The 19,950-nt window shown below is 47.8% G+C and overlaps 2 protein-coding genes across 2 annotated transcripts in view; one reads left to right on the top strand and one right to left on the bottom strand.

The window, feature by feature from the left end:
- MYG1 (MYG1 exonuclease) overlaps window positions 1-1,497 on the top strand; it is a 7,886-nt gene extending 6,389 nt beyond the window's left edge. Inside the window, exons 4-7 of the mRNA XM_017501782.2 lie at window positions 200-352; window positions 477-599; window positions 997-1,178; window positions 1,289-1,497. Of these exons, the coding sequence (XP_017357271.1) occupies window positions 200-352; window positions 477-599; window positions 997-1,178; window positions 1,289-1,472 (642 nt within the window). The 3' untranslated portion in view covers window positions 1,473-1,497. The remainder of the gene's footprint in view (window positions 1-199; window positions 353-476; window positions 600-996; window positions 1,179-1,288) is intronic.
- Window positions 1,498-2,059: 562 nt separating this feature from the next.
- AAAS (aladin WD repeat nucleoporin) lies at window positions 2,060-16,946 on the bottom strand. Its single transcript, XM_017501768.2, has 16 exons — window positions 16,657-16,946; window positions 15,898-16,025; window positions 11,200-11,255; window positions 10,810-10,901; window positions 10,569-10,615; window positions 10,228-10,326; window positions 9,775-9,918; window positions 4,155-4,275; window positions 3,717-3,841; window positions 3,520-3,580; window positions 3,285-3,375; window positions 2,997-3,090; window positions 2,845-2,912; window positions 2,619-2,700; window positions 2,416-2,500; window positions 2,060-2,309 (listed from the first exon to the last, which is right to left on the bottom strand). Exons 1-16 carry the CDS (start codon window positions 16,777-16,779, stop codon window positions 2,085-2,087), a joined length of 1,641 nt encoding a protein of 546 aa, XP_017357257.1. The 5' UTR covers window positions 16,780-16,946; the 3' UTR covers window positions 2,060-2,084.
- Window positions 16,947-19,950: the final 3,004 nt, after the last annotated feature.

Consider the following 19,950-nt stretch of genomic DNA (forward strand, 5'->3'; position numbering starts at 1 on the left):
CCCAGCTAATTTTTTGTATTTTTAGTAGAGACAGGGTTTCACCATGTTGACCAGGATGGTCTCGATCTCTTGACCTCGTGATCCACCCGCCTCGGCCTCCCAAAGTGCTGGGATTACAGTATGAACATACTTTGAATCCTGTAAGACATCACATAACTAGTAGGTAGCCTCAAGAACGTTTCCCTTGCTGCTGCTTTAGATGTATGAGAACTTTGTGGAAGAGGTGGATGCAGTGGACAATGGGATCTCCCAGTGGGCAGAAGGGGAGCCTCGATATGCAGTGACCACTACCCTGAGTGCACGAGTTGCTCGACTTAATCCTACCTGGAGCCAGCCCAATCAAGACACCGAGGTAATGGGGCTCCTGGGACCTGTAAGAACTGTGGGCTGAGGGGAAATGGGAGCATTTGCTCCTCTTAAGTCCTAGCAAATTCAAAGTTTAGGCCGGCACTGGTTCTGATTCTCATCATTCCCAGGCAGGCTTCAAGCGTGCAATGAATCTGGTTCAAGAGGAGTTTCTGCAGAGATTAGATTTCTACCAACACAGCTGGCTGCCAGCCCGGGCCTTGGTGGAAGAGGCCCTTGCCCAGCGATTCCAGGTACAGGCCTGGGAGGAGGCATTGCCGCTTGGGGGTTACTGACTGCCAATAAATAGGAGCTCCTGCTTCTACTCTGAACCCTTTTTTTTCCTCTCTGTTGCCCAGGCTGGAGTACAGTGGAACACAATCTTGACTCACTGCAGCCTCAACCTCCTAGGCTCAAGCAATCCTCCCACTTCAGCCTCCTGAGTAGCTGGGACTACAGGCACATGCCATCTCACCCAGCTAGTTTTGTATTTTTTGTAGAGACAGGGTCTCACTTTGTTGCCTAGGCTGGTCTTAAACTCCTGGGCTCAATTGATCCACCCACCTCAGCCTCCCAAAGTGTCGTGACTGCAAGCGTGATCACCATGCCCAGCCTACCTTAAACCTTCTGGCTATGCTCTCCCTCTTCCAGGTGGACCCAAGTGGGGAGATTGTGGAACTGGCGAAAGGTGGATGTCCCTGGAAGGAGCATCTCTACCACCTGGAATCTGGGCTGTCCCCTCCAGTGGCCATCATCTTTGTTATCTACACTGACCAGGCTGGACAATGGCGAGTACAGTGTGTGCCCAAGGAGCTCCACTCATTCCAAAGCCGGTGAGGCCCTAGGGAACCACCCTGCAGACCTTCAGGCCTGTCTCAGCCTTGTTAAGAGAATGCTGCCAACTTTGACCTCTACTCTACTCCTTCTTTCTGCCCATTCGTAGGCTTCCCCTGCCAGAGCCATGGTGGGGTCTTCGGGACGAGGCCCTGGACCAGGTCAGTGGGATCCCTGGCTGCATCTTCGTCCATGCCAGCGGCTTCATTGGCGGTCACTGCACCCGAGAGGGTGCCTTGAGCATGGCCCGTGCCACCCTGGCCCAGCGCTCACACCTCCCACAAATCTCCTAGTCTAATAAAACCTTCCATCTCTGGCTGGGTGCGGTGGCTCATGCCTGTAATCCCAGCACTTTGGTAGGCCGAGGTAGGCAGATCACCTGAGGTCAGGAGTTTGAGACCAACCTGACCAACATGGAGAAACCGTTTCTACTAAAAATACAAAATTAGCTGGGCATGTGGCGGGCACCTGTAATCTCAGCTACTCGGGAGGCTAAGGCAGGAGAATCGCTTGAACCTGGGAGGCGGAGGTTGCAGTTAGCCAAGATCACCCCATTGCACTCCAACCTGGGGAACAAGAGTGAAACTCCATTTCAAAAAACAAAAACAAAACCTTCTGTCTCATACCCAGTCCTTGACTCATTCTTGCTCTATACCATTCTGGAAAGTGAAACAACTATTTGTGAGACCCTGTGCTAGATACTCTTTTCTTCACACTAACTTCTTAGCCTTGCTTTCCAAATCATTTGAAACTATATAGTTTCTAGAATTAAATTCACAAGTGGCTAAAAAGTGACATAACAGGGCCTTAACCCAAAGTCCATGCTTTCTTCCCTGACGATACTCCAGTGCAACTCCCTGGAAGACAGTCTGGTAACAGAGTGAAAAACAAAAGGAAAACTTTTATTAGAGGTGGGAATGTGGCGAGTGGGGCAGAACAGGTAGTGGCCCTGGGAGAGGATCCCAAGGAGCAGAGGTTGGGGCTGTCTCAGTAAAGAGGGGCAGGTCACGAATACAGCCTCCACCCCCAGCGGGGGGTTCTTGGGCCCAGCCAAGCACTGGGCTGAAACGTGGAAACTGGGCATTGACGAAGTACAGTGGGATGTGGGCAATTCGGCCTGTGGACCAGCCCTGCAGAGCGGGGAAAGAAAAGGATCAGCCTGGGCCCGAAGAACGCCACCTGGCAGAGCCATACAGCAGCCAAGGCCCGGAAGCCCCAGCAGCCTGGCGCACTCACCACACTGAGCAGGGCCCCTTTGTTGAAGGAAGGATGGAAAGCGATGAGCTGAGGCTGGGCTCCTGGCTCCCCCTGGATAATGCCACTAAAAGAAAAGGTGAGCAGGCAAGTGGAGGCGGAAGGGAGCTGCATGTAGTGAGATACGGGTTTTGTGCAGGAAGGGTGGTGAGGAGTCCAGACCTAAGGGCCCACGTGGCACTTACCAGGGAAGGAGCTCAAACACAGGGCTGTTTCGAGTACAGAAGAGGAGGATGACTGGTTTACCATCCTGTACCCTTGGGTTTCCTGTAAGAAATGGATCCAGGGATAGGGGAAGAACTCAAGGCAGTCCCAGGACAGGGGCAGAGGAGAACTGCAGGCCAGGGTATGGCCTCACTACTTTAACTGGAAAGATGGCTGTGGGCTAAGCCCTTCATCCTTCCCTCTTACCTTTCATGAGCACAGCCAGACGCTCCCCACTGGGGTCCCAGACCATGGAGTGAGCCTCTCCCCCAAGCCTGTGTGTGAGGACAGGTTTGGCGAGTTTCAGTGTGTCCCTCCCACCTGCTTTTCACTGCCATTCTCTCAACCACTCAGCTTACCTCTCCTCACCATCTGGTGTCTGGATTGTTGTCTCGGACAGATCTGCCACAATTGTTGCTGACTTCGCACCTCCAACACGTCCCTTTCCCTCACCTGTGGATGGATAAGAGCAGAGGTTCTTGCAAGAAACAGGCCTCTCACTGGTCAGCCGCCAGCTCACCACAGGCATCGACACCTCTAAATCTCTTAAACTGCTATATTTCCCATTATCCCTCAGAGCTGCATCTTACCAAATGTTGCTGCCTCCCTCTGACCACCCCAAATACTGAAGTGTTGGCCTAACTCACCACAACGTTCTGGAAAAGACAGGGAGTAAATCAGTGGCTCTCCCAACACAGTGAACAGCAATCGGTTGCCATCTGGGCTCCAGCAGCCAGTCTGGGGTCAGGAAGCAAAAGGCAGGGGAAGCTATGTCTATAGTAGAACAGAGGACGGAAAGTAGAGGTGGCTGGGCTTGGGGGCATCAGGGGCCCATTGGAATCCTCTCCTCCCCAGCATCTGTGAATCAGAGTCCCCTCTTACCTGACAGCGCCCTGATAGAGTAGGCCACCTCTCACAAGTCCACATCTGGGCCTCCCAGACTCTGAGCCAGAGAGAAGCCAATTACAGCTCAGGACCTCTGAAGTTCCAAAATTTGGACCTACCTCCCTTGACAGAGCTTCCAGGAGCTAAGTGCCTTTCTCTAGGTCCATGCCCCCCTCCATCCTTCTCCCACTCACCGAAAGACAGCTGAAGGAGTGGTAGCCAGGACTTTGCTGCCATCTGGGGACCAGAGCAGGTTAGTCACCCCACCTCCTCGAAACCAGGGAAGGGGAACACAGGTCTCTGTTGAGACATCCCATACCTAGGAGAGTGGGGCAGTAGAGAAAACTCAAGCACCCTGTCATCTCGTGGTGGGCTGTCCTCTCTAACGTCCAAAAGCCAGAAAGGAGAGGAACCAAGAGAGGGACTGCAAAACAGGAGGCACGGGTTCATGCTGACAATTACAGAGGGTGGAGTTTTAATCCTAATGAGACTGATGGCAAAGCTCCTCCCTGGGTAAGTTTAAGACTGAATGGACCAGGGTCTCTCCTCCTTCCCCCATGATGTTTCCACCACTGAGTGAGAAACACTTTCGCCAGGACTGAAACGAGCATGAGGGACAGGGACGCACTCACCCGGATAGCAGCATCCACGGGTGAAGCTGAGAGCAGTCGCCCTCCACTGGGGGCCCAGGCCAAGCTGGTGACAGGTGTGTGCCCAGGGTGAGACAGCACTTGGGCACAGCCAGAAGAGGGTCTGGGGGAAACACAGAGGGTATGGAGTCAGAAAATGACAAGAAGCTAGCCCCTAACTTCTATTTCTTTGCCTCCTGCTAAAACCTCCCTATCCTGATGTTGTGCTCTGAGCTCAAATCCAGGTTAGGGAAAACGAATAAGGATTGTGGAAGTTAAAAAAACAGCGAAGAATAAAAGGGCCAAGTCACCATGAGCAGGTCAACAGAGAAGAGGTGATCTGCAAGGTCTCGAGGCCTGGGTGAAGGGGAATGCTTTCACTACAGGCCATGAGGAGGTAAAACCTAACCAGTAACCTAGAAGGTGTGCCCTGGGGTGATGTCAGGCCCCACCCTAGAACACAGCTCCCACTGCAGGCCATCCAGCCTGGCCATCCATCCATCCAAGGATAATTTATGACATTACTTCAAGGTTCCAACCTTTCCTCTCCAGAGTTATCTAAGGCTCCTCAGAACACACCCCTCCTTTATCAGAGCTCCTCCCACCTCTGTACTCCTGCACTGTTTGCTGCTCATCACAAAGATGCTGCCTGTGGCTTGGCCTCCATCACTGAAAGGGAACTACCTGAGGGCACTTGCCATGTGTCTGCAGCTGTGGACTTCCAGAGCCATGTGCCTGGCCTGACAGATGAAGGCTACTACCTGAATTAATGCCACCTTCACCTCTTTCCACCTAACTATAACCACTTTCAGCTCCAGTGAAGGCTTAGTTACGGATATACAACTTAATTCTATTGATCTTGACAATAAATCACAGCTGCCTTTGCAGGTCAGTTCAGATTCATCTCATTCTTTTCAGTGGCTCCACTGTATACCACTCAATAGATGAACTATAATTTATTCAGTCATGCCTCTACAAATGGACATTTGACTTGTCTGTAAGTTTTTATTATACATAATGCTATAAAAAATATTTCCTGGCCTGCTTTACAAGAGCTTCTGAAAGAACCACTACACATAGAAAGGAACAACCAGTATCAGCCTTTCTAAAAAATACCAAAAAATAAAGAGCATCAACATAATTAAGAACTTATATCAACTAATGGGCAAAACAGCCAGCTAACATTAAATGGCAGTATTAAACTCACATATATTATTATTAACTCTAAATTTAAATCGACTAAATCCTCCAATCCAAAGACACAGTCAGGCAAAAAAAAGCCAAGACCCATTGGTATGCTACATCCAGACCCATCTCACATGCAAGGATACACAAAGACTCAAAACAAAGGGATGGAGAAAGATTTACCAACCAAATGGAGAGCAAAAATAAATAAATAAATAGAAAGCAGGAGTTGCCATTTTTGCTGATAAAATAGACTTTAAAGCAACAAAGATCAAAAGAAGCAAAGAAGGATATTACATAATGATAAAAGGATCAATGTAACAAGAAGAGCTAAAGATCCTAAATATATACGAACCCAATACAGGAATACCCAGATATATAAGACTTATAAAGAGACTTAGACTCCCACACAATAATAGTGGGAGACTTCAACATCAATATCAGACAGATCAATGAGACAGAACGTTAACATCGATATCCAGGACTTGAACTCAGATCTGGAACAAGTAGACTTAATTAACAATCATAGAACTCTCCACTTTAAATACACAAAATATACACTCTTATCAGTACCACATCACACCTATTTACAGGTTTAAATCAAATATTGGTTGGCTGCTTGTTATTTTCTTCCCTCATTTTTTTTTTCATGTCTCTATTATTAAACACAATTATAGGCATACCCATTTTTAGACTGCATTCTAGCCCAGGCAATAAAGCAACACCCCTGTTCTATCTCCCTCTTCCTCTTCCTTCCTCTCCTTCATTCTTTTTTTTTTTAACTCTTTCTTTTTCTTTCTTCTTAAAATAAATAAATAAATAAATATTTCCTGGCCAGGCACGGTGCCTCACACCTGTAATCCCAGCACTTTAGGAAGCTGAGGCAGGTGGATCAGGAGGTCAAGAGATCGACTATCCTGGCCAACATGGTGAAACCCCGTCTCTACTAAAAATACAAAAATTAGTTGGGCGTGGTGGCGCACGCCTGTAGTCCCAGCTACTCGGAGGCTGAGGCAGAATTGCTTGAACCCAGGAGGCGGAAGTCGCAGTGAGCCAAGATCGTGCCATTGCACTCCAGCCTGGTGACAGAGTAAGACTCTGTCTCAAAAAAAAATTTATATATATATATGTATATTTATACATATATATATTAAAACATATAAACATGTAAATATAAAAATATATTTTTATATATTAAAATATTTATATTTCCTGGGCTGGGCACACTCCAGGCTGGAGTGCAGTAGCACAATCACAGAATACTGTAGCCTCAAACTCCTGAGGCTCCTGCCTCAGCCTCAGCCTCAGCCTCAGCCTCTCAAGTAGCTAGGACTACAGGAGTACACCCCAACCCCAGCTAGTTTTTTTATTGTTTGTATAGACAGTGTCTGTGTTGCCCAAGCTAGTCTCAAACTCCTAGACTCAAGCAATCCATCTGCCTCAGCCTCCCAAAGTGCTGGGATTACAGGCATGAGCCATCACGCCTGGCCTTATTTATTGTTTTTTAAATTTTTTTGGAAATTGAGTTTTGCTCATCGCCCAGGCTAGAATGCAATGGCCCAATCTCTAATCTCAGGACTTTGGGAGGCTGAGGTGGGCAGATCACTTGAGGTCAGGAGTTTGAGACCAGCCTGGCCAACATGGTGAAACCCCGTCTCTACTAAAAATGCAAAAATTAGCTGGGCACAGTGGTGGGCACCTGTAATGCCAGCTACTCGGGAAGCTAAGGCAGGAGAATCGCTTGAACCTAGAAGGTGGAGGATGCAGTGAGCCAAGATTGCGCCACTGCACTCTGGCCCAGGTGACGGAGCAAGACTCTGTCTCAAAATATAAATAAATAAATAAAACAAAACCTATTATGTATTTTTTTTCTTATATTATCTATTGTCAAGGTTTAGGTATTAGGGTTACATTAACTTTATAAAAATAAATCAGGAAGGATCCTGCAACAGAAAGAGGGAGGACATTAACAGGAAAACAGGTGAAATGTGAATAAAATTTGTAGTTAATAATAATGAACAAATATAACAAACATTGGCTTCTTAGTTTTGACAAATCTAACATGGTAATATAAGATGTTAACAATGGGGGAAACTGCATGAAGGGTATGCCAAAACTCTCTGTACTATCTTTGCAACTTTTCTACAAATCTAAAATTCTGCCAAAATAAAAAGTTTATTAAAGTTTTTTTTTAAAATCAGAAGGCTTTCCAAATTTCCTATAATCTGGAATAAGTAACATAGAGACTACCTTTTTTTTGAGACAAGGTCTCACTCTGTTAGAGATCATGGCTCACTGAAGCCTTGACCTTCTAAGCTCAGGCAATCCTCCTGCCTCAGCCTCCTGCAGTGCTGGGACCACATGCTTGCACCACCACACCTGGCTAATTATTAAAATTTTTTTTAGAGATGGGGGGTCTCACTAAGTTGCCAAGGCTTCTCTCAAACCCCTGGGCTCATGTGATCCTCCCACCTCAGCCTCCCAAAGTGGTAAGATTACAGGTGTTGGCCACTGCACCCAACCTAAGACTATCCTTTTGAAAATTAGATATAACCCTCGTAAAACCATCTCAGCCTGGTGTCCGTTTTAGTGGTAGAACTCATCATTTTCTTCTACAATCCACTTTGGTAACTTATATTTTGCTAGAAAATCAAAGATTTCCTTCAGATTTTCAAATTTGTTGGCCTAAACATGTCCATAATATTCTTTTATAATTCTTCTGTTTTCTACCATATCTACGGTTATCTCTTTCCACTTCTGAAAATAGTATACTTTGGTTTTCTCTTTCTCCTTAATTAGGCTGGCCAAAAAGTTTTCTTTTTTACACACACACACACACACACACACACACACACACACACACAAAATAATAATTTTTTTTTTTTTTTGACAGTCTTGCTCAGTTGCCCAGGCTGGATCACAGTGGTGTGATCTCAGCTCACTGCAACCCCCACCTCTACCTCCCGCGTTTCAAGTGAGTCTCCTGCCTCAGCCTCCTGAGTAGCTGAGACTACAGATGCATACCACCAATTTTTGGGTTTTTTGGTTTTTTGGGGTTTTTTTGAGACAGGGTCTTGCTCTGTCCCCCAGGCTGGAGTGCAGCTGCAGTGGCATGATGTCAACTCACTATAACCTCTGTCTCCTGGGTTCAAGTGATTCTCGGTCTCAGCTTCCCAAGTCCCTGGGATCACAGGCGTTATGGGGTATCACCATGTTGGCCAGGCTGGTCTTGAACTCCTGGCCTCAAGCAATCCACCCTCCTTGGCCTCCCAAAGTGCTGGGATTACAGGCATGAGCCACTGTGCCTGACCTAATTTTTGTATTTTTAGTAGAGATGGGGTTTTACCATGATGGCCAGGGTGGTCTGGAACTCCTGGCCTCATGCAATCCACCCTCCTTGGCCTCTCAAAGTGCTGGGATTACAGGTGTGAGCCACTTCGCCCAGCCTTAATTCATAATTTTTTTTTTTTTTTTTTTTGAGATGGCATCTCACTCAGCCACCCAGGCTGGAATACAGTGGCGCAATCTCGGCTCACTGTAACCACCATCTCCCAGGTTCAAGTGATTCTCCCATCTCAGCCTCCTGAGTAGCTGGGATTACAGGCACCCGCCATCATGCCTGGCTACTTTTGTATTTTAGTAGAGATGGGGTTGCACCATATTGGCCAAGCTGGTCTTGAACTCCTGACCTTACATGATCCACCCGCCTCAGCCTCCCAAAGTGCTGGGATTACAGGCATGAGCCACAGCATCTAGCTTATTCATAATTTAAACAACCAGTTTGTGGTTTTATTTTAGTTAGTGCTCACAGGTATTCCTTTTCTAATTTCATTAGTTTCTGATCTTAGCTGTACTAATTTTCTTCATACTTCCTTTAAGTCTCCTGATAGTTCTCTGAAAGACAGTCTTTCCGGCTGGGCAAGATGGCTCACGCCTGTAATTCAGCACTTTGGAAGGCCGAGGTGGGCAGATCACGAGGTCAGGAGATCGAGACCATCCTGGCCAATATGAAACCCTGTCTCTACTAAAAATAAAAAAAAATTAGCTGGGCATGGTGGCGTGTGCCCAGCTATTCAGGAGGCTGAGGCAGGAGAAATGCTCGAACCTCGGAGGTGGAGACTGCAGTGAGCCGAGATTGTGTCACTGTACTACAGCCTAGGCAACAGTGTGAGACACCATCTCAAAAAAAAAAAAAAAAAAAAAGTCTTTCCACCCTATAACCCACAGACACATTGTACCCACAATCTAAAACGCCCCTAGTTCTGTCTCTTTCTCCAGATTATTCTTAGCAACCAACCTTGATCTTAATCTGCTTTTCCGATAGCCCTGGGAAGTGCTGTGAGGACGAATAATTTCTCCTTTCAGATCTCCTCACCACCCACCATGCCTAGCATTGCACAATTCTCAGGCCAAGGTAAGACAGGCTACTAGGACTCACCGGGTAGACAAGGAGGTAGGGTCCAGGGTCCAGATGAGAATGCAGCTCTGGCAGGCCACAGCCAAGACAGAGGCACTGAGGGGCTTCCAGGCCAGAGCTGCCACATTTCGCTGCAGCCGGTGCTTCAGGGAGGGGACTATGGTGCTAGGGTAAAGGGGTAGGGAAGTGAGTCAAGGCAAGAACACCAAGGCTCCAAGGCCTGGAGTGCAGTTAAGGAGAGAAAGCCACAGAGAAGAAAAAGGATCCATCCAGGGCCCAGGGGCATTATGGGGCAGGAGGGGATAAAGTTTAGGTCTAGAAAGAGCACACATCCAGTTATAGAGCTTGGCTGACCCCAGTTCTGGAAGGAGCCCTATGAATCAGGTTCAAGAACTATAGGACTCCCTGGGACCAAGGCTGGCAAGCAAAGGTTGTATTGACAAGTCAGAGCCCACCTGGTATGCCCACACACACCTGCTGGCATTATACACACGGACTGAGTCATCTAGTAGGGCCACTGCAAACTTGTTGGTGTGAGGGTGCCATGCAAAGACACGCAAGCAGCAGCTGGACCTAAGGAAGGAGTTAACATAAAGAGTCCTGCACCTACCCCAGCCAAGCCCAGAAGCTCACATTCATTTCCAGTAAGGACGTGGTTTTTTCCTACTTTTTCTTTTATTCTTTTTGGGGGGAACAGGAGGAATGAGAATATGGGGAGTAATCAGGAAACGAGTAGGAGTCTTTGCCTTCTCCCCAGAAGAAGTTTCAAGGTTCAGGACTTCCTTCCCACAGAGCTCCAGGGACTGTGCACTCACCAATTTGTGACTTGGGCAAATTCAGCAATCAGATCTTCACTCCTGAGCTGTAAGAACAAAGCAGACAGAGGACACACTGGGGCAAAAGGACCTCATCCCCTCACTGTTCCTACCGGGGAGCTGGACCATGCCTACCCTCTGAAGTCATCACACCCAACCCTGATCTGCAGGGATAGGAATGGGGGCAGAGCAGGATGGGGACGCAGCAACTGCAGAGGGCTGGGGAGGAAGCCAAACTTACAGACAGATGGGGGAACAGGGACCCATGGAGGGAGGAGGCCCATCGACAGAGTGCCAGGGCCCAGCCGGATGCCGTCTTCACCCACTCAAACACTGTGGGGTTGAGGAAGCAGCTCTGATTAAAGCATTCACAGGGTTCTCACCAGAAGCCCTCTAGGTGAAAGACAAGGAAGGACAGCCAGCCACTCCCCAGGTCCTTCTGCCCAGTAAGCGCTCCCAACACCTCACTCTGCACACCCGCTCTGGGTTATTTGGGTAGGTAGGAGAGAAGAGAACAGGAAAAATAGGGCTAAAAGGAAAGAGTCTGGGCCAACAGGTGTTGGGGTGAGTTCAATAATATGGAGGGGAGATAACCACAAAACTAGGGAAGACTGGAGGGAAAAATACTTACCCTCTTCTTCTGAGTTTGCAATTTCATTTAGTACCCCAAAAAGGCCCACATCACGCCTGAGAAGGGAGGAAAATGTGAGTCAGATTACTCTAATCCCCTCTGTCCCCTCTACAAGTTTCATTCATTCATTCAATATACATGTATTAAAAATATGGGCACTCACATTTAAGGAGTGCCAACTATGTACCAGGCACTCTATACGTTGTCCTTTCATTTAAGTATCTCACAAATCTGAATGACATTCTACCCATTTATCTATGAGGCAACCAAGGCTCAGAGGACTTTTGGGGCTTTGTGAGCAGGCCAAGGAGTTAGGACCTGCTCTAAGACAATGAATGGAAAGCCACAGAAGCATTTTAAGGAAAAGAATAAACAGATCACACAGTAGCATTTTAGAAAGAGCAGTCTGGCTGCAGATTAGGGAGTGATAAGAATAAGGGCCGACATGAGGCTCATGCTAATCCCAGCACTTTGGGAGACCGAGGCGGGCGGATCACAAGGTCAGGAGATCGAGACCATCATGGCCAACATGGTGAAACCCCATCTCCACTAAAAATACAAAAATTAGCTGGGTGTGGTGGCATGCGCCTCTAGTTCCAGCTACTCGAGAGGCTGAGACAGGAGAATTGTTTGAACCTGGGAGGCAGAGGTTGCAGTGAGCCGAGATCGCACCATTGCAATCCAGCCTGGACAAGAGTGAGACTCCATCTCCCTCTCTCTCTCTCTCTCTCTCTCTCACACACACACACACACACACACACACACACGAAAAAAGAACAGAAAAAGTCCAGGTGCAGTGGCTCACTTTGGGAGGCCAAGGCAGGTGGATCACCTGAGCTCAGGAGCTCAGAGACCAGCCTAGGCAACATAGAAAACCCCATCTCTACAAAAAAAATACAAAATTAGCCAGGTGTGATGGCCCACGACTGTGGTCCCAGCTACTTGGGAGGCTGAGGAGGGAGCACTGCTTGAGCCCTGGGGGCTGACGATGCAGTGAGCCGTGTTCCATGTTTGTGCCACTGCACTCCACGCTGGGCAATAGAGCAAGACCCTGCCTGAAAAAAAAAAAAGGCTGGGTGCGGTGGCTCACACCTGTAATCCCAGCACTTTGAGAGGCCGAGTCAGGCGGATCATGAGGTCAAGAGATCGAGACCATCCTGGCCAACATGGTGAAACCCCGTCTCTACTAAAAAATACAAAAATTAGCTGGGTGTGGTGGCACACACCTGTAGTCCCAGCTACTCAAGAGACTGAGGCAGGAGAATTGCTTGAACCCTGGAGGTGGAGGTTGCAGTGAGCCGAGATCGCGCCACTGGACTCCAGCCTGGTGCCTGGCAACAAAACAAGACTTTGCCTCAAAAAAAAAAAAAAAAAAAAAAGGCCGGGCGCGGTGGCTCAAGCCTGTAATCCCAGCACTTTGGGAAGCCGAGGCGGGTGGATCACGAGGTCAAGAGATCGAGACCATCCTGGTCAACATGGTGAAACCCCGTCTCTACCAAAAATACAAAAAATTAGCTGGGCATGGTGGTGCGTGCCTGTAATCCCAGCTACTCAGGAGGCTGAGGCAGGAGAATTGCCTGAACCCAGGAGACGGAGGTTGCGTGAGCCGAGATCGCGCCATTGCACTCCAGCCTGGGTAACAAGAGCGAAACTCCGTCTCAAAAAAAAAAAAAGAAATCAGTTAAGAATCTACTTCAGGAAAAAGGTGAAAATGGCCTGAACTGGTGGGTATGAAGAAAAGAGATAGATTTGAGAGGTTTAGGAAGTAGCATGAACAAGATGTGAAGACTAAACAAACATTAGTAAAGGAAAGAGCAATACAAGGGAAACGCCTAGGTAATAACTATATCAGCTAATATGCTTACAATGTGCCAGCTCTGGACTAGGTGCCTCACATGAACTAATCAAGCCATTATCACAATCCTACAAGACAGGTATTGTTATCACTGCATGTATTTTTATTTTATTGAGATGGAGTCTTGCTGTCACCCAGGCTAAAGTAGCATGATCATGGCTCACTGCAGCCTCAACCTTCTGGGCTCAGGCATTCCTGCCCCAGCCTCCTGAACAGCTGGGACTACAGGCACACATCATCATGCCCAGCTAATTTGTAAATTTTTTGTAGAGGAGGGTTTCACTGTGCTTTTTTTTTTTTTTTTTTAAAGACTGAGTCTCCCTCTATTGCCCAGGCTGGAGTGCCATGGTGTGAACTCAGCTTACTGCAACCTCCACCTCCCAGGTTCAAGCAATTCTTGTGCCTCAGCCTCCTGGGTAATTAGGATTACGGGTGGGTACCACTATGCCCGGCTAATTTTTTCATTTTTAGTAGACACAGAGTTTTATCACGTTGGCCAGGCTGGTCTCCAACTCCTGACCTCAGGTGATCCACTCGCCTCAGCCTCCCAAAGTGCTGGGATTACAGGTATGAGCCTCCGTGCCCAGCCTATCACTGCATTTTTAGATGAGAGAAAAGGTGTGAAGAGGTTAATTAATATGAACAAGGTAATCTCAGTAGAAAGCAGCACAGTCAGGGGTCAACCATCTATCTCCCGCAGAACCTACACTCAAACCACTTGTTCCTAAATGAGTAATATGGTCATTGGGAAGTAGGTTTGGAGACAGAAATAAAGAGACTGGATTTGAGCATGCTGAATATATGAAGCCTGTGAAATATTCAAGCAGGATAATTTGGCAAACAAGTGAACACCCAGGTCTGATGCATCGACTGGAAATCTAGCCCCAGGAACACCAACATTTAAGGGACATCAGGAAGAGGAGCCACCAAAAAGCCTGACAAGCAGCAGCCGCAGAAGTAGGAGACAGGAAAGAGCCTGGGAATGAATGGCTTTTCAATAAACTGATGTTCAACTTCACTTACACAGGCATGCACATTTAACTATACTAAAGTACCAAAGATCAACGTTTGACAGTACATGTGTTGGAAAACAGGCTCTCACATACTGCTGGTGGGACCATATACATGTACAATTTTGACAGAGGACTGTTTGGAATACCTCATAAAATTACAGATGAACATACCCTCTGAGCTCTCTCACACACTGCTGGTGGGACCATATACATGTACAATTTTGACAGAGGACTATTTGGAACACCTCATAAAATTACAGATGAACATACCCTCTGAGCCCAGCAACTTCATTTCTAGGAATTCATCCCTACTAACCCTTTTTTTTTGAGACAAAGTCTCACTCTGTGCAACTGCACTGGTGCAATCTTGGCTCACTGCAACCTCCACCTCCCAGGCTCAAGCAATCCTCATATACCTAAGCCTCCTGAGGTGGTGAGACTGGAGGCATACACCACCATACCTGGCTAATTTTTGCATTTTTCTTGTAGAGACAGGGTTTCACCATGTTCCCCAGGGTAGTATGGAACTACTGAGTTCAAGCAATCTGCCTGCCTCAGCCTACCAAAGTGCTGGGATTACAGGCATGAGTCACTGTGCCTGGCATAACTAATCCTTGAAGGGATTAATATGTGCCATTAATAAGGCCAGGCCTGGTGGCTCACAGCTGTAATCCTGGCATTTTGGGAGGCCAAGGCGGGCAGATCAGGTGAGGTCAGGAGTTCGAGACCAGCCTGGCCAAAATGGTGAAACCCCATCTCTACAAAAAATACAAAAATTAGCCAGGCATGGTGGGGTGCACCCATAGTCCCAGCTGCTCAGGTGGCCAAAGCAGGAGAATCACTTGAGCCCAGGAGGCAGAGGTTGCAGTGAGCCGAGATCACACCACTGCACTCTAGCCTGGGGGACAGTGCAAGACTCCATCTCAATAAAAAAAAAAAAAAAAAATGTGCCATTAATATGAAGCACTGTTCTCTCAGTACTTTATTAATTCACTTAATCATCACTTCAACATTGTAAGATAAGTTCCATATACAGATGAAGAAACTGAAAAACAAGGTGATTAAGTAACTTGCTCAAGGTCACACAGCTAAAAAATGGCACAGCCAGAAAATGAGCCCAGGCCAGGCACAGTGGCTCATGCCTGTAATCCCAGCACTTTGGGAAGCCAAGGTGGGCAGATCACGAGGTCAGGAGATCGAGAACATGTGGCCAACATGGTGAAACCCCATCTCTACTAAAATACAAAAAATTAGCCAGGCATGGTGGCACGTGCCTGTAGTCCCAGCTACTCGGGAGGCTGAGGCAGGGGAATCATTTGAACCCAGGAGACAGAGGTTGCAGTAAGTTGAGATGCACTCCAGCCTGGCAACAAAGCAAGACTCCATCTCAAAAAACAAAAGGACCCAGGGAGTGTGGCTCCACTCCTACACGTGCAAAGTGGATCACCTACATATGAGATTATTCAATGCAACCTTCTATCTAATCTTGCTGAGCTTCAGGTAAAAGCTCAGAAGTGGTAATGATATGGGGTAGGGGCAGAGAGCAGGTTCACCTAATCAAGCCAGAAAGGAAAGCAAGTAACTAGAGATGAAATGGAAGTACTTTTTCCATAGTGTTCCTGGGAAGGACAAGGAAGGAAAACTGATATTTATTGAGCGTTTGAGTTCTACAATAAGGACCAGTAATTTCATATGATTTAGCATATACAGCTCTCATGGAGAGAGAGCCTGAATAAAAGTCTTTTGAAGAACACCCCAAGGTAAAGGGGTGGTGACTCATTTTCCAGGATCTGCAGACTATGACCCAGGAAACCCTTTGCCATGCCTCACCAAATGCTGATGCATCTCTTCCACACTTGCTCCCGGTGATGGATGAAGGCAGTTCTCGTGCCATGGTCCAGCCTTCCAGGGGTCTTTAGCGGATCCTTGGTCAGGTGTAGGATCGGAAGATTGATCCACTATAGCACAGAAGTGAGGGGTGTGACAGTGAGTCAGTCTCCTCCCAAATCTTTAATTCCTTGCTATCTCCACCCACCGCTGAGCTACGTATGAGATTCCAGAGGCCTGTTTCCATTTCCACAAAGCTAACACTTGTGAGAATGGGAAACAAGTCTTAGCTCCCGTATCTGTACAACTAGAATAATATTTCATAGGGTTGCTGTAATTATGAAACTGTATAACATTTTTAGAAAGCACCTGACTCAGTCTCTTTCTTACAGGGCAAACGCTCAATGTCAGTTTCCCTTCCTTGTCCTTCCCAGAGACACCATGGAAAAAGTTGCAGGTTGTAACGTCCTGATCCTCCCAAGATACTGTCCCCAGTTTTTAAAGAGCTCTCCTGCATCTTCACACTCCCTAGAAACTTTCTTATTCTCTCCATCCCCTCTAGGCCTCCTCCACAGCTGCTTAACCTCTTATACTCCAATCACAGTCCAAACAGATTCCAGCCCTTCTATTCTCTGCAGGGGCCAGGCTGCTTCCAGTCGGCTAGACTCTGCGACCCTGCCCCTGTCATACTGCTTTCCTTCCCCAGTTCTCCCCGACTCCACCCCCATGCCTGTAGGTCCCCTCCCTCCTCGCCCTGGCCACCTGGCCCCGGAAGTCGGGAGGCGGGCTCTCATAGCTACTGCCCGTCACCAGCTCGTTATTGTGCTCATATAGGGTGACTTGACCCCGAGGCGGTGGAGGAGGGAACAACCCCAGAGAGCACATCTTGCCGGTCCGCAGGACGTTTGGAGTCAGCAAACTCCCGGCCGAAACGGCACAGACCGCACTCCCACGACTCAGTTCCCGGGCTAGATTCGTATGCGGACGGGTAGCCGCAAGGGACAAACGGCGAGGCTGCGCTCAACGGAAGTGAAGGAAAGACTAACGGGAAAGAAGGACGCGTGCGTGGTCCGGGGACAGACCTCCAAAGCTTCCTCCACCGCCCCCTGGCGGTCGGAGGGGGAGCAGCGCGGATACGTACGTCCTCTGGCCAACCCCTGGTTACCGTCGGGAGCGGGGTTTTCTTGTTGTTTTCCATGAGACTATTACTACTGTTTTTTCCAGCTCCGAATTCCCCTACACCTTTTGCCACTCACTCTCTTAGCGCTTAGAAAGCCTGAAATAAGCCACATTCAGGGAAGTACTAAATTAACCCTCCCAGGCCTGTGGATCACCCAGAAGAAAATACAGGCGTGTCACAGAAGGCAGGCTGGAAAGCTGAAGCAAAAGTTTTAGAGAGGAGGAGCAGTGCTGCAACCACAAGGTTAGGCGTCCTGGAAAGGGAGGTGGGGACGGTTGGAAAACTAACATTTCCTGGCCGGACGCGGTGGCTCACGCCTGTAATCCCAACACTTTGGAAGGCCGAGGTGGGTGGATCACCTGAAGGTCAGGAGTTCGAGACCAGCCTGGCCAACATGGTGAAACCCCCATCTCTACTAAAAATGCAAGAATTACCCGGCGTGGTGGCGGGCGCCTGTAATCCCAGCTACTCAGGAGGCTGAGGCAGGAGACTAGCTTGAACCCAGGAGGCGGAGGTTATTGTCAGCTGAGATAGCACCATTGCACTCCAGTCTGGGCAACAAGAGTGAAACTTCATCTCAAAAAAAAAAGAAAGGAAGAAAGGAAAACTAACATTTCCCTTATTTTAATAATAATTATTATTATTATTTGAGACAGTGTCTTGCTCTATTGCCCAGGCCGAAGGCAGTGGCGGGATCTTGGCTAACTGCAACCTCTGCCTTCCAGGTTCAAGCGATTCTCCTGCCTCAACCTCCCAAGTAGCTGGGATTACAGGCATGCGCCACCACACCCGGCTTATTTTATATTTTTAGTAGAGACCAGGTTGTACCATGTTGGCCAGGCTGGTCTCAAACTGCTGATCACAAGTGATCCACCCGCCTCAGCCTCCCAAAGTGCTGGGATTACAGGCCTGAGCCACCTCGCCTGTCTGGAAAACTATTTCCTGAGCACTTATTACAATAAGTGCTTTTATAATCTTTATAACCCCATAAGGTGTGTGCTTTTCTGTCACAAGGAAAGTAGTCATGGAGAGATTGGAACTAGATACACCCAAACCAGTTATTCTGACGAGAATAAAATTGAGGGCTTGCATGGTGGCTCATGTCTGTAATTCCAGCACTTTGGGAGACAGAGGCTGATCTCCTTTTTTTTTTTTTTTTTTTTTGAGACTGAGTTTCGCTCTTGTTACCCAGGCTGGAGTGCAATGGCGCGATCTCGGCTCACCGCAACCTCCACCTCCTGGGTTCAGGCAATTCTCCTGCCTCAGCCTCCCGAGTAGCTGGGATTACAGGCATGCACCACCATGCCCAGCTAATTTTTTGTATTTTTAGTAGAGACGGGGTTTCACCGTGTTGACCAGGATGGTCTCGATCTCTTGACCTCGTGATCCACCCGCCTCGGCCTCCCAAAGTGCTGGGATTACAGGCGTGAGCCACCGCAACCGGCCAGAGGCTGATCTCTTAAACCCAGGAGTTAAAGATCAGCTTGGGCAACGGAGCAAAACCATGTGTCTACAAAAAATCAAAAGTTAGCCAGCATGGTGACAAGCGTCTGTAGTCCCAGATACTTGGAAGGCTGAGATGGGAGAATCAAGACTACAACGATCCAAGATTGCGCCACTGTACTCCAGCCAGACCTTGTCAAGCGAGCAAGCAAGAGAAAGAGAGACAGAGAGGGAAGGAGGGAGAGGGAGAGAGAGAGAGAGAAAGAAAGAAGAAAGGGAGGGAGGGAAGAAAGAAGGCAGGAAGGGAGGGAGAGAGAGAGAGAGAAAGAAAGAAGAAAGGGAGGGAGGGAAGAAAGAAGGCAGGAAGGGAGGGAGAGAGAGAGAGAGAAAGAAAGAAGAAAGGGAGGGAGGGAAGAAAGAAGGCAGGAAGGGAGGGAGAGAGAGAGAGAGAAAGAAAGAAGAAAGGGAGGGAGGGAAGAAAGAAGGCAGGAAGGGAGGGAGAGAGAGAGAAAGAAGAAAGGGAGGAAGGAAGGAAAAAGAAGAAGAAAGGGAGGAAGAAAGGGAGAAAGGAAGGAAGGAAGAAAAAGAAAGAATGGGGGCCCCTCTTACAGACTTTGTTAAAACCATTGAATTCTTTGAGTCTCCGCTTCCCTCATTTGCAGTGTCCTAATTACTTCATATGGTTGTTTTCCATAAAAATAATGGAAGTGAAGCTGTCTAATAAATTTTGAAGTGCTAAACAAATGTCAGAGGTTAATTGCTATAACTGTGCCATCAGCTAGCTGACCTTGGTTGGAGTTCATAAATGTTAATAAGTGGTTTGAAGATGTATAAGGCAGTCCCCACTCCCAAGAGCTGCCAGTCTCATTGAATAATCTAGGGGGACATTCCAATTCTAGTATTCTGGATTACGTGTCCACCCTCTTTTCACTAGAAAAGTTCCCCCCAAGAGAGTTATTCCCAGGTCAGAAAACAAAGGGCTCCAGAGTCTCCTGAAAATGCACTTCACCTGAGAAGGCAGCTGGATCTCCTCTAATCTAGTACTTTTCAACTGTTAAGGGACATAAGAATCACCTGGGCATCTTCTAGGGTGGCGCTCAGAGGCTATATTTCCAAAGAATTCCCAGCTGATACTGCACAGACCACATTTTAAGTAGCAAGTCTCTAACCTAGCGTCCCCCAACCACAGACAGTTTTTCCATGGGGAGGTGGGGAGGAAGTGGTTTCAGTATGAAACTGTTACACCTGGGCGGGGTACGGTGGCTCACGCCTGTAATCTAAGCACTTGGGAGGCCAATGCAGGCAGATCACCTGAGGGCGGGAGTTCAAGACCAGCCTGACAAATATGGTGAAACCCCATCTTAAAAATATATAAATAAATAAATAAATAATAAAGAAACTGTTACACCTGAGATCAGTTTTTTTGTTTGTTT

The sequence above is a fragment of the Cebus imitator genome, unplaced genomic scaffold, assembly GCF_001604975.1.
Source record: "Cebus imitator isolate Cc_AM_T3 unplaced genomic scaffold, Cebus_imitator-1.0 Scaffold285, whole genome shotgun sequence".
NCBI classification, from domain to species: Eukaryota; Metazoa; Chordata; class Mammalia; order Primates; family Cebidae; genus Cebus; species Cebus imitator.

Excerpts from the sequence above, each read along its gene's own strand:
- AAAS (XM_017501768.2), bottom strand. The coding sequence starts at position 16,779 with ATGTGCTCTCTGGGGTTGTTCCCTCCTCCACCGCCTCGGGGTCAAGTC. Across the intron at positions 16,026-16,656 it reads CTCCCGACTTCCGGGGCCAG|TGGATCAATCTTCCGATCCT; the intron begins GTGGCCAGGGCG and ends TCTGTGCTATAG. Across the intron at positions 11,256-15,897 it reads AAGAGATGCATCAGCATTTG|GCGTGATGTGGGCCTTTTTG; the intron begins GTGAGGCATGGC and ends CTCCCTTCTCAG.